The 14,168-nt window shown below is 40.8% G+C and overlaps 2 protein-coding genes across 2 annotated transcripts; both read right to left on the reverse strand.

Annotated features, from left to right (window-relative positions):
* Window positions 1–2,684: 2,684 nt before the first annotated feature.
* Window positions 2,685–4,608, reverse strand: LOC132619227 (organic cation/carnitine transporter 7-like). Its single transcript, XM_060334173.1, has 3 exons — window positions 3,817–4,608; window positions 3,048–3,513; window positions 2,685–2,961 (listed from the first exon to the last, which is right to left on the reverse strand). The coding sequence occupies exons 1-3, from the start codon at window positions 3,829–3,831 to the stop codon at window positions 2,756–2,758; spliced, it is 687 nt and encodes a 228-aa protein (XP_060190156.1). The 5' UTR covers window positions 3,832–4,608; the 3' UTR covers window positions 2,685–2,755.
* A 1,124-nt stretch (window positions 4,609–5,732) lies between these two features.
* Window positions 5,733–13,699, reverse strand: LOC132619662 (uncharacterized). The gene is made up of 7 exons (XM_060334498.1): window positions 13,495–13,699; window positions 12,897–13,009; window positions 12,663–12,851; window positions 12,406–12,545; window positions 10,636–10,920; window positions 9,443–9,593; window positions 5,733–5,921 (listed from the first exon to the last, which is right to left on the reverse strand). The coding sequence occupies exons 1-7, from the start codon at window positions 13,697–13,699 to the stop codon at window positions 5,733–5,735; spliced, it is 1,272 nt and encodes a 423-aa protein (XP_060190481.1).
* Between the last annotated feature and the right edge of the window lie 469 nt (window positions 13,700–14,168).

Consider the following 14,168-nt stretch of genomic DNA (forward strand, 5'->3'; position numbering starts at 1 on the left):
TTGAGAGGAAATGGGAAAGCAGGCATTGGTGGCATAGCTAGGAATTGCTCTGGAAACATGCTTTTTGCTTTTGCTGCACCAGTTCATTGCTGAGATCATAATGTAGCTGAGGCATTCGGTGCATTTTTTGCTGTGCAATGGTGCAAGAACAGAAGGTATCAACATTGCATTATCGAAATGGATTCTATGCTTATTGTGGATATGCTGAAGAACAAGACCTCTACAAATCTCAACCTGAAGACCATTGTAGAGGATATAACTGATTTGACTAACAATACTGATATTACTTTCTCACACTGCTATAGAGAAGCCAACAGGGTGGCTGATTACCTAGCTAAACTTGCCACAACCTTGAATGAACAAGAAGTCTATAGCAATTTTGAACAGTTGCCTACTGGTGCTAAAGGATCATTTCTTCTGGACAAGAGGCAGGTCCCTAACATTAGGATAAAGTATGAAAAAGCCAATTTTTTTGTTAGCTAATTGTATAGCCTGTATCTCTAGAGGAAAGTTCTGCATTTAGTGTAAACTTTCCCTTGATGATTGCATTGCAATCTGTGATGTATACATGGGGTTTTGGTCTAAGTGCCCCCTGCTTTTGTGTTATCCTTACATAAATAAATACATCACCACCAGGATCCAACCTGGTAATTTTTTTTTTTAAAAAAATCTTTCTTCAGAAGAGGTAGAATACCTTGGCCATATTATCATAGAAGCTGGAGGCCAGACATATCAGGCAAAAGTTGTAGTAATATCTTCTTGGCAACCTAGCTAGTTCTATCAAGTAGTTCAGGAGTTTTTTGGTAAGATTGGCAAGCCACTAACCACACTGGTTAAAAAATGTAGTTGGAGCACGGTGACCGCCTTAGCTTCTGAGAGACTAAAAGGGGCAATGTAGAAAGAACCAGTACATACTAGCCTTTCACTAAGACCTTTGTGGTTGAAGTACTGGATGGGAATTGGTGCAATGTTGGTGCAGGAAGGCAAATTTCTAGCCTTTCTTAGTCAAGTTATGTGCAAGAAGAATTAGGCTTGTCTACAAATGAAGAAGAGTTGCTGGCTCTTTTGAATTGCTATTGAAAAGTGGACAGATCACTTCAGTTTGAAGGAGGAAAATAGCCTTTCTCAAATGCCTTGAGAGAAAGGAACTTGTGTTTGATTGTCATGAACATTACTACATTGGTCATCAATGCAAGTTGTAGCTAGTAGAGTAATAACATTTTATCTAGTAAAAGGCGTGCTTCTATGCAAGTTTTTTTTTTTTTTTTTTTGGAATAATAGCACATCAGACAAGCAAAGGCAAAATATAGGCACCCCATCCATGCACCTTCAGCTCAAGCAACCAAGTCTTGTCAAATAGATATGAAACTGTAAAAAGGAGAAGGATATTTTCATTAAGTGTCAAAATAACACAAGGTAGTGAAAAGGTTTTTACTTCGCTGCAGACGAGAGGAAGTTCCATAAGATCCAATATTATACAAGTAATTGAAAAGGAAACCAACCTATTTTCATTTCTTTTCCTCTCCAATGTGGAGAGAAAACTTCAATACAAGTCAAATGAAAATTAAGTCCAACCTTTAGACAACAAGAGTATCAATTTGTTCCCTACCCTTTGTCTCTAGTGAGACGAGCATAAAATTTTTGGAGTTGTCAAATGAGAAATTGGATAAGGTTCATTCCATTCCTATTCCTAGCCACTATCGTTTTCTGGTTGCTGACAAAACTAGAACTGCTTCGAAAGATATAATTGCAGCCATCTGATGGCACCCTCTTACCAATTGCACGACAACAATAGGAGAAAGCATGGCCCCTATTCTTCCCATAGAAGTTGCAACTCCAAACCAGTTGACCTTACAGACGTTGGATATATATGCATAAAAGGCATTAAAATGACAAACTGAAGTCTCTACAGGAGGATGGAGGTTTTGAGCGGTGTTTGCTTCTAATGAGCCAATGGCCCCTAAAATTCAGCATAACTTTAGCAGTTAACAATTAAAGATGCATCTCGGAGGGTTACTCTGCACTAAAATCAGAAAACGAAGAACGAAACCTCATTATACAATAAGTCCCAGTCAGATTGCCGAAGTGGCAGAATCAACATGTGTTGTGGTTGACAACATGTATTCGTAGACTCTCCAAACGCCTATGGCGTCATGTAGTGCAATTCCTACACCCCTCAGCCGATAGAAAATTGGTGAAGAAGACAAGACAAAACTTCATGAAAGGATGTCAAAAGAGGCCTTTACCCCCATAATTTTTGTTAGCCTATAATTTTTGTTTTCTCTTCACTGATTAAGAACCAGAAAATGCAAATGATTCGCATACTAGGTCCATTACTTTGTTTAAGAATACCCACACAAACACATTTCAACTTCCGTATCAATGTTAAAATTAACCAATTTAGAACTCCATTGTCATTTGTCAAATTAGAACTTTCTTCTAGTCCAACGAGGAAGTTGTTAAACATATGAAATAACAACTAACAAGAAGAAGAGAGTTGCAGTCCTAATTTGATAAGGTCTCCACCAACCTTTTCAAATTCAATACGTGCATCTGGCTTGAGAATGAGGTGGTTTCAAATATACACCACTCATGTTAGAAGCCTAAGAATGGAAAGTTTTTAGCTTCTTCAAACAAATGAAACATAATCTTGATATATTGAAATCAACTTTCTTACATATGCATTAAGTTTGACTGGATGGAAATGGGAATGAGTTTTTTTGTCTAGAAATTGCGTGATGATAAGGAATGATGGTTACCTCTCGACAGTAGACACCCAAAATGGTGAAGTTTCCCGAAATGAAAGACGAGCACCAAATAGCAAGGCAGTAGTCAAAGCAGGCAGTTGAGGCGCAAGAAGCGGTAAAAGGAATAGGAAGTGTAAAGCATACATAAGTGCCATACTGAATTTCCTACCAACTTTCTCCACCGTTAGAGCTGCTAAAAGAGTTCCAGGGATCTCTGCGAGACCAAAATAGAATAACTTAGATTTTACAACTTGTACTAGTTGAGACGAATATGACAAAAGTAAAGGAAAATTGTTTTACCTGCAAGACTATTGATGATCACATTTGTATAACGGCTCTGATCATCGTTCATGTGCAAAGCAGTTGACGAGTGTTGACATCGTCCACTGCAAAGCAGTGAGGCCAGCAATATAATGCCGTAATATGAGAAGGAATTTCCAATATAAACCACCCATAAGAGGAGGGTATTTCTACATAATGCTGGGGACAAAAGCACTAGTAAGGATGAGAAGCCTGATGAGATTTTGTTTTTTCCAGGAGAAAGCAATTCCTCAGTCAGTTGAAAAGAGACAAGCTTTCCAGGGGAAAGTTGTGTCTTATTAACCACAGCTATTTTCTTCAAAATATCACAGGCGTCTCTTGTTCTACCTATGGCACACAGATATCTAGGAGATTCTACTGTAAATACAAATAACAAAAGTGCTGCAAATGATGGTATGGATGATAAAGTCGGTAACCACCTCCAACCCAATCTTGGCATAATCATCTGCAACATAGACGATGAGAATGCCATAAATTTTTCAACCTCAGTGAAACTCTTAATTTAATTTTTGTTTTTTTCACAGATTACCAACTTCAGAGAGCACATTTATGTATGAGTATGTACAAAATTAGCAGCATATTACAAAGTAATCCATATCTTAGAAAAGAAATGTATCCAGAAATTATATTCGGTGACTTACTTCCACAGCACATTGGGCTTAGGATCTCTTAGTTATAACTACATTTTCTTTCTTGACATAACTTTAAGCATAGACACACATGCTATATGTAAATTAAATATACATACCAGGATCTTGAACATGAGAATCTCTCATTAAATCATCATTAGAAGCGTACATATGCGGAAGATTGCGGTAGGGATGAACAAGAAATACTTTCAATAAATTGATTTCTCTCCTCTTGCCCTCTCTAACTTTACTACGGCTTGAGTGACGGAAAAGTCTTATGGAGCCAGTAACGCTAACGGGTAGAGAGGACCAATTTATAGCGTTTTAACTTTTATCCGGTATGTCCATTAAGTACGGCATTAAAGAATTCTTTATTGCCCATCCTTCACAAATTAGGTTCAGGTGTAATCTCCAGCAAAAATAGGGGGTATACTTATGCAATTTATGAGATTATGGCACTATTCCAGTAACAACAATAATTGCTGTTTCGGCTGCACGGAGTAATCTGAGGGGTCAATAATATTGGAATAACTTAATTAAGATCACATGGAAGAAAAATGTTTTTACAGCACGAAGAATGGACAGTAAATTGTGGTGGCTAAGATATGTCACTAGTCCTACATGCTTGCAGAGAAGAACTGGTAGAAACAGTAACTTGGACTGCTTCTGTATTTACAATGTGGAATAGAAGATTTTCGCAGTATACAAACGGTAAATGGAAGATTAACAACATCAAGAGAAGCTGATTGAAACAACAAAAGGAGTTGTATTAGTAAAGGTAAGAAGATTATTATATTCCAAGTGCTGCTAATCTAAGCACTGCACATAGCCAGACTTAACACTAGTTATTCTAGAAAGCAAGGTAAGTGCGGAGCTAAACTACAGACCAAATAAGCAAAAGAAAAGGATGTAATGTACCAGTGCTAATAAAGCCTCAAGTATTGTGATAAATGATGTAAATATGTAGTCATAGAATATTTTGTAAATCTTCTAATTTAGGTTAGTATATTTTGTATCCTAATAGGACATTGTAACTATGATATATTTACCAATTCCATCAATGAGAATAATCACGGAATTAATCTCTTTCATGGTATCAGATACTAGGGTTTTCTTTCTTCCTCTTCCGCTACCCTAATTTTTTTCCGTCGTCCCCTTCCTTCTTTTTTTCTCCTTTTCCGTCCACCTTCTTGCTCTTCTTCAATGGCAGACACCAAGTTTCATCCTGCTATGGCTGTCTCCAACATCAAGAATCACATTCCTATCGTTCTTGAGATGGAAACGGATCATTATTCGGCTTGGGCCGAATTATTCAAGCTTCATGCCCGGTCTCACCGTGTCCTTTCCCATATTCTCCCGACCGGAAAAGAGAAAGCTCCTTCCACCAACGCAGAAAAGGAGTTGTGGTCCACCTCGGATGCCATGGTACTTCAATGGGTGTATGCAACCATCTCCACGGACTTATTGCATACGATCATCGAAGAAGATCTATCGGCGAAGGAGGCTTGGGATCGCCTCCGTAATATTTTTCAAGACAACAAAAACTCACGTGCCGTTGCATTGGAACATGATTTATCTCATGTCAAGTTGCGGGATTTTCCAAACGCTTTGGCGTATTATCAACGACTCAAGACCTTGGCCGATCAACTCAAGAGCGTGGGGGCTCCGGTGACCGACAACCGCCTCGTTCTTCAAATGGTGGCTGGCCTCACCGAAGCGTACAAGAATGTGGGAACCTACATCCGGCAAAGTAAGCCTCTTCCATCATTCTCCGAAGCTCGGTCAAGTCTATGCCTTGAGGAAAAGGAGTTGGCTGAAATGTATGATGACTCGCCCTCGGATATGGTGGCTAATTCCCAACGTGAGTTTGATGACTCCACTCCTATGGAAAATTCTGGTCGTGCTCACCATCATAGGGGCAAAAATACCCACAAAAATCGTGACTCTAGCGGCGGGAAAAATAACGGTGGTGGCCATGGTTCTGGCGGCGGCAGTGCACACCGTCGCCATGGTGGTCGTGACCGGCAGCAGGCCCCTATGTAGCAGCAGTGGCAGCAGTCCTCTTCACCACTACAGCAGTGGCAGCAGTCCCCTTCACCGTGGCCATGGGGGTGGATGCCGCAATGGGCTCCCCCTTGCCCGTATCCCACCCAGCAGTGGGCTCGGCCACATCAGCAGTGGCAGCCGTAGCCACCTTCTTCTGGTGGCAGGTCGATGGCCCAACCTGGAATATTGGGCTCGCGACCACAGCAACAGGCGTATGCAGCAGCAGGCCCAACGACCCCGTGGACTCCGACTGATATTGAATCGGCCATGCACACGATGACGTTGAGCCAACCCGATCTAAATTGGTATATGGATACCGGCGCCACATCCCATATGACATCTACAAAAGGTACTCTCTCGTCTTATTTTAATTTGAGCGATCATAATACTGGCATTGTTGTTGGTGATGGTAAGTCAATTCCAATTTCGAGGTTGTGGTCGTGCTAAATTTCCTTCCCCGAACCCTCCATTGTTATTAAATAATGTCCTTCTAGCTCCAAAACTCATAAAGAATTTGATATCGGTTCGTAAATGTACTACTGATAACTCTGTGAGTGTTGAATTTGATCCTTATGGGTTTTCTGTGAAGGATTTCCGGACGGGGATGGCCATCATGAGATGTAATAGTAGGGGTGCTCTTTATCCATTGTCCACCCTCAAACACCACTTCCATTCACCATCCACTTTTGCTGCCTTGTCTTCTACGTGTTGGCATGATCGTTTGGGCCACCCGGGAGCTTCTATTTTGGATTTTCTTAGGCGCAATAAGAGCATTGAATGTAATAGTTCTAGTTCATCTAGTATTTGTCATTCTTGCGTTCTTGGTAAACATGTTAAGTTTCCTTTTGCTAGTTCTATTTCCGAAACTTTATTTCCATTTGACATTATTCATAGTGATTTGTGGACGTCTCCTATTTTGAGCTCTATGGGGGCATCGTTATTATGTTTTATTCTTGGATGATTTTACTAATTTTTTGTGGACTTTCCCTTTGGCTAGAAAATCTGAGGTTTACTCAAAATTCATAGAGTTTAAGTCCCATATCCTTACTCATTTTGAACGTCCTATCAAAAATGTCCAATGCGATAATGGGAAAGAATATGATAATGGTCAATTCGGAAAATTTTGTGCGTCCAATGGGATGTCTTTCTGTCTTTCATGTCCTCATACATCCTCTCAAAATGGGAAAGCCGAAAGAAAAATTCGTTCCATCAATAATGTCATCCACACTCTTCTTGCTCATGCCTCCATTCCTCCATCGTTTTGGCATCATGCATTACAAATGGCAACTTATCTCCTTAATATTCTACCAAGCAAGTTGTTGGGTTACAAATCCCCTTTAGAGGTCCTTTATCAACGGAAACCATCTTATTCTCATCTCCGGGTCTTTGGGTGTTTATGTTATCCCCTCTTTCCGTCTACTAATATTCACAAGTTGCAACCTCGGTCAACTCCATGTGTCTTTTTGGGATATCCACCAAGCCATCGTGGCTACAAATGCTTTGATTTATCCTCAAATAAAATCATTATTTGTCGTCACGTGTTGTTTGATGAGACTCAATTTCCGTTCTCTAAAATCCACACTTCCACTCCCACCTCGTATAACTTCCTTGATGATGGTTTTTCACCTTACGTGATCCGTCATCTCGCCACTAGCCCCTCTTCACCGCAGCCGTGTCCCCTCCCCCGCTGCCTAGTGGTTTTCCGCCTGCTCTAGGCCAGCTGCCCACGCTACCTTCGGCTGGGCAGCAGCGTCTCCCGTCCTCCACGCTAGACCAGCCCGCACATATGCCCAGCCAGCTTGCCAACAGCCCACCAAACTCCACCACTACTCCTCCTATCCAGCAGCCCCCTACCCAAACGCGCATGGTCACTCGTAGTCAGCGCGGGATCTTTAAGCCCAAGCACCCATTTAATCTACATACGGCAGTGACCAGGTCCCCCATACCTCGTAATCTGTTGGATGCGCTACGTGACCCGAATTGGAAATTGGCCATGAATGATGAATATGATGCTCTTATTAAAAATAAGACGTGGGAGTTGGTACCCCGTCCACCTAATGTGAATGTTATTCGGTCCATGTGGATTTTTACTCATAAAGAAAAGTCTAATGGTGATTTTGAGAGGCATAAATCCCGTCTTGTAGGTGATGGCAAAACACAACAGGCTGGCATTGATTGTGGTGAGACTTTCAGTCCGGTCGTAAAGCCAGCTATGATTCGCACTGTTTTAAGTCTAGCTCTCTCTAAGCATTGGCCCATTCATCAGTTGGATGTCAAAAATGCATTTCTTCATGGCGAGCTCAAGGAGACAGTATATATGCATCAGCCAATGGGTTTTCGAGACCCATCTCATCCCGATTATGTGTGCTTGTTGCGCAAGTCCTTATACGGGCTTAAACAAGCACCGAGAGCTTGGTATAAAAGATTTGCTTACTTTGTTTATTCCATTGGTTTTGTTAATAGCAGGTCCGACAACTCATTGTTCATCTACAACAAAGGTCCCGACTTGGCTTACCTTTTACTATATGTGGATGATATTATTCTTACTGCTTCTTCAGATACTCTCCGCTGTTCGATTATGGAGCTTCTTGGCTCAGAATTTGCAATGAAGGACCTAGGTCCTTTGAATTATTTTCTTAGCATTGCGGTGACCCGTCACAAGGGTGGTATGTTTCTTTCACAACGAAGTTATGCTACAGAGATTATTGAGCGTGCAGGCATGTCCTCGTGTAAGCCTTCTTCCACTCCGGTTGACACTAAACCGAAGGTCAGTGCCGCTTCTGGCGATCTTTGTGCAGATCCCACTCATTTTCGGAGTTTTGCAGGTGCTCTTCAGTATCTTACCTTCACCAGACCGGATATTTCTTATGCCGTGCAGTAGATTTGTCTTCATATGCATGCTCCACGAGATACACATATGCTTGCTCTTAAACGGATTATTCGGTATATTCAGGGTACTCTTGATCATGGTTTGCATTTCTATCCATCTTCAGTTACTGATTTGGTTTCGTATACTGATGCTGACTGGGGGGATGTCCCGACACACGACGTTCAATGTCGGGTTATTGCGTGTTTTTGGGAGACAATTTGATATCTTGGTCATCCAAACGCCAACCTACTCTTTCCCGCTCCAGTGCGGAAGCAGAATATAGGGGGGTTGCTAATGTTGTCTCTGAATCATGCTGGCTACGTAACCTACTCTTAGAGCTACATTGTCCGATCCCTAAGGCTACTTTGGTGTATTGCGATAATGTCAGTGCTATTTACTTGTCAGGGAATCCAGTCCAGCATCAGCGCACCAAGCACATTGAGATGGATATCCATTTTGTTCGTGAGAAGGTGGCGCGCGGCCAAGTACGTGTCCTTCATGTTCCGTCCCGATATCAGGTCACCGATATTTTCACTAAAGGACTGCCACAGGTCTTATTTGAGGATTTTCGGGACAGTCTCAGCGTTCGTCAACCTCCCGTTTCGACTGCGGGGGTATGATAAATGATGTAAATATGTAGTCATAGAATATTTTGTAAATCTTCTAATTTAGGTTAGTATATTTTGTATCCTAATAGGACATTGTAACTATGGTATATTTACCAATTCCATCAATGAAAATAATCACGAAATTAATCTCTTTCATATTGTTCCAATTGTCAAAAAACCTGTACACATAATAGTCCACATGCCCCTGTTTTGTGAAGGTACAAATTCAAGAAACCAAGATCCATATAAAGGTCCACCACCTACTCCAAATCCAACCATCATACGCACAACAAGCAACCAATTATAATTTGGAGAAAAGGTACTGACTGCTGCAGATACTGCAGTCACTATCGCCACACTTAGAAGACCCCTCCTAGTGAACACACAATGAAATTAGATAATCAAAATTGATTCATTCTAAAGGCCGTTTGGACATGATTTTAAATTAGGTTGATTTGAAGTTGAAAATTTGTTTGGACATGCAATTTGGATCACAAAAGTTGTACTTTTTCTCATAAAGATGCAAACCCCACAATTTGTGAAAACTAATCAAATTTTCACATTCTTACAATCTTACCAAATGAGCAAATCAAAGTTCTAACAAAGTATAATATGCTATCAGCAAGCTTTTCTAAGAAATATAACATCAGAAATATAGCATCTATTGATTGAACTTTGATTCAATGAAAAGGATAATTGAACATGAGTCGTAGTATAACTATTCTTTAACATAATCCTCCCACATGGTGCGGATAACCTCTAATAAATATGATTGGTAAAGTAGGAAGTAAAATAGGCCGTGTAATTACTTTTGCAATAAATGATATGTTCTTTCTTGTTTTACATTTAATTTTTTTTTGAAATCACAAACTTGGAATTGAAATCCTACTTTTTGTAATTTTTTGAAATCATTGATTTGAAATTGAAGTTGAAGTTTTGTTCAAATTTCATAAACAAACACTGATGCCAAATCAAAACTCCGAATTTGAGTTCCAAACTGCATGACCAAACGCCTACTAAGTTACATATTATGAAAGAGCATAAAAATAATAATTAAAACTTCTTCTTTTTTTGGCTGAAGTGGTGAAAACGCTCATAAACTTGGCACGAATTATTACTTTATTCCCCAAACTATTTCCATACTTAAAAACACCTCTAATATTGGCAAACTGAATTTACATTTACCCCATGTTGCCACATGGCACAACAAGAAAATGCCAAGTGGACAACGCGTGGATTCACGTTGCTGAGGTGTCCTAACACGGGGGTAAATTTAAATTGAGTTGGCCAAGATTAGGGATGTTTTTAAGAGAGTCAAATAGTTCAAGGACTAAAGTATGAAAACGTGCCAAGTTTAGGAGTGTTTTCACTACTTCAATCTTTTTTTTTTTTGTTTGTTATGAATAAATTCTTGCCTTCTTCCATAAGTGTCTGTGATGAAGCCCCAAAAAACAGCTCCGAAAACCATGCCAGCGAAAACGACAGTTGTGATAAGGCTTTCTTGAGTAGGAGAAAGTGTCCATTGGGACCTTAGAGCTGGTCCTATAAATGACAGAATCATAGTCTCTGCAGCATCTGTAATATAACCAAGACCTGCATAACACATCGACATATATTGGAATTTACCAATTCCAACTATTGTGAGTGCTTCTTCCAATGTGTATACAGGGTCATCCTCTTCTTCCTGATGTGCCATCTCCCTGCAGCGAACAGGAGACAGTTGATGGGTTTCATTGTGTTTGTATATTCCTTACATGAAAGATTAAAAAATTTGCTGCCATCATAACGTATCTCCGCTATAAAATAAGCTGAAAATTGTTTTGTTACATCTAATGATTGCATTTTACTAATCCACTGATGAGATCACACCACATGTTTAATATTTAAATTTAATAAGAACAAATGCGCCTGCCACTACCCTCATATAGTTGTGTTCAATAAACAAATGATCTTGGCCAAATGCATGTTTTTAAATACGCTTAAGTAATCCGCGGTCACCTAAACTTGTCCACAGATTCCACTTAAACACCTAAACTTAGACCTGTATCTATTGAACACCCAAACCACTCCGAATTTAAAACACTCTGACACTTTTTTAACAATCAGTGAAAAATGTAAGTGTGTGTAGTCCACTCACGGATGATGTGGCAAAACGAAAAATTAAATGATGACACATGACATTGGACTCAAAATAATTATTAAAAATTATTAACTCATTAAAAAGAATAGCTAAAAAAAAGGAGTGGACCCACCCCCAACCCAAACAATCACTCACCTTTAATATTCTTCCTCATTAAACAGCCACCACCTTCCGCTGTTCCCCCACCCCAACAACCATCCCCCCACCCCACCAACAATTATTCCCCTTTTCTTCCCTTATTTAGGTCTACTAATACACATGCGTAAGGAACCATCTTTCTTTCGGACAAATAAGACTGGTGCACCCCAAGGTGAAACAATGGGCCTAATAAACCCCTTATCAAGAAGATCTTTCAACTGGGCTTTTAACTCTGCTGGAGCCATTCTGTACGGCGGAATAGATATCGGCTTAGTGTCGGGAAGTAGATCAATTTCAAAGTCAATCTCCCTGTCAGGAGGGACTCCTGGAAGATCATCGGGAAAGACCTCTGGAAACTCATTTACAACTGGGACGGACTGGAGAGTTGGAGTCTAGGCATCTGAATCCTTGACTCGAGCTAGGGGTAGATATAACCCTTGAGAATTATTTTTCTGGCTCTTAGGTAAGAAATAAATCTACCCCTGGTACTACTGAATTACCCTCTCTTTCTATGACTGGCTCATTAGGGAATCCAAATCTCACAACTTTGGTTCTACAACATACCATGGCATAACATGAAGCTAACCAGTCTATACCCATGATTACATCAAAGTCTACCATTTCTAATTCTGCTAAGTCAGCTATGGTCCTGCGGTGATAAACTAGAACTGGACAACCCCTATAAATATGCCTAGCTATGACTGACTCTCCCACTGGGGTGGACACCTCAAAGGGTTCATGTAATTTTTCTGGTTCAATACCAAACTTCTCAGCAACAAATGGGGTTACATAAGATAAGGTGGATCCTGGGTCAATAAGGGCATATATGTCAAAAGTGAAAACTGTTAGTGTACCTGTTACAACATTTGCACGAGCTTATGTATCCTGACGACTTGTCAACGCATACAAACGGTTTCGTCCTCCGCCTGCGTTTCCAGACTTAGCTGCATTGTGCCTTTGCTGGGCCTGATTGTTACGAGGAGCTGCTGAATTTGTGGACTGCGCCACGTTACCTCCAGTACCTTGCCTAGCTGATGGGCAGTCCTTCTGAAAATGGCCCTTCTGACCTCATCTAAAACATGCATCAGTACCTACACAACACTCACCTGAGTGTCTCTTATTACACTTGCCGCATATCAGATTGGTATAAGTCGACTGACAAACACTAGCCTGAGAGTAAGAACTTGATGGCTTGAAATTCTGCTTCTTGTCATGTTTGAACTTAGAGACTGGGGCACTTGCTATGGATAGAGCAGGTCCTGCTAACCTGTTCTTAAGGAATTTCCTATTCCCATTATCGCTGAACTGTCCGGTAGACTTGACCATCTTATTGAACTCCTTGTCTTTCTCTTTCTGCAAGGCTTCCTCCTGCTTTAGCCTTGTCTCATTCCCTTTTACGAAAGCAACCATCTTGGAGATAGCCATTCTCCCGTTCTGTGCAGCAATAGTGGTCCTATCGTATAAATGGGGATCTAGACCACCAAAAAACCTCCTCACTCTTGCCCTCATGTCTGGTATCATAAGTGGAGCATGCTTAGCCAGACTAACAAATTCCAAATAGTAGTCCTGAACTGACCTACCATTCTGCTTAAGCTTCAGGAATTGCTCAGCCTTAGATTCTCTGACCTCTATTGGCATGAAGTGGTCCAGGAATGCACTTGCAAATTCATCCCGTGTAGTATCAGGCGCATCCTTACCTCGAGATAATTCCCAAGATTCATACCAAGTGTTAGCAATGCTCTGCGGCTAATGAGCTCCAAAGTAGCTGCTTCGATTTCCGTGACTGTCATAATCCTAAACATTTTCTAAAGAGCATCAATGTAGTCCTGAGGGTCCCCGTCTTTCTTTGTCCTCGTGAAGACTGGGGGATTCATCCTGAGAAAGTCTTTAGTCTTAGAAGACTCTCCATTATTCCTTGAACTTGACCCAAATTCCTGACGTTGGGCCCGAGCTGCTACCAGTTGTGTGAGCATGTTGATAGCACTCCTAACATCACCATCTGAGTCACTAGGAGGTGTAACTGTAGGAGCGGTTGGGGCTGTTGTCTGAGTCGGAACGGTCTCTTCGTGAGCTACATCCGCAGTAGCCCTCTGGCTGGTGGCTGTGGTTCTCCTGGTGTATTTTCTTTTCGCAGGCTTTTTCTGAAAATACGTACACACACGAATTTGAAAGGCATCCTGAGAGTACTGCTCTAACTGCATGATCTAGAGTATGAAAGAAGTGAGACAATCCTAAATGTCTTGGTGGTTAACTGTTTATATGCATGGGGCCCTCATACATATAAAAGTGACTGCATTGGACATAGTTTCATAGATTCCCTAAAGACACTTGAACTTAGCGCACTGATACCAAGCTTTGTCACGCCTCGAACCATGGCATGGGCGAAACACAGCACTCGGTGCCATACTGCATGTGACCGAGCAAACCACATGGTTTGCTGAATTATCATGAGGCATATGTGAGCGGAAATATAACATGAATGTGATGAGCTTTTATAAAACATGAGAATCATAACATTAATAAAATACTGATTTAAAACATGAATGCGGAAATATCGTAAATGAGCCAAAATGGCTATCCGACTCTGAACATCTGACATGACATGTCTAACTAGTCTAGTCTATGAAACCTCTACATATGTCTGAACATGAAAACATACTCGCTGGGACA

This window comes from Lycium barbarum, chromosome 11 (assembly GCF_019175385.1).
Source record: "Lycium barbarum isolate Lr01 chromosome 11, ASM1917538v2, whole genome shotgun sequence".
NCBI lineage: Eukaryota > Viridiplantae > Streptophyta > Magnoliopsida > Solanales > Solanaceae > Lycium > Lycium barbarum.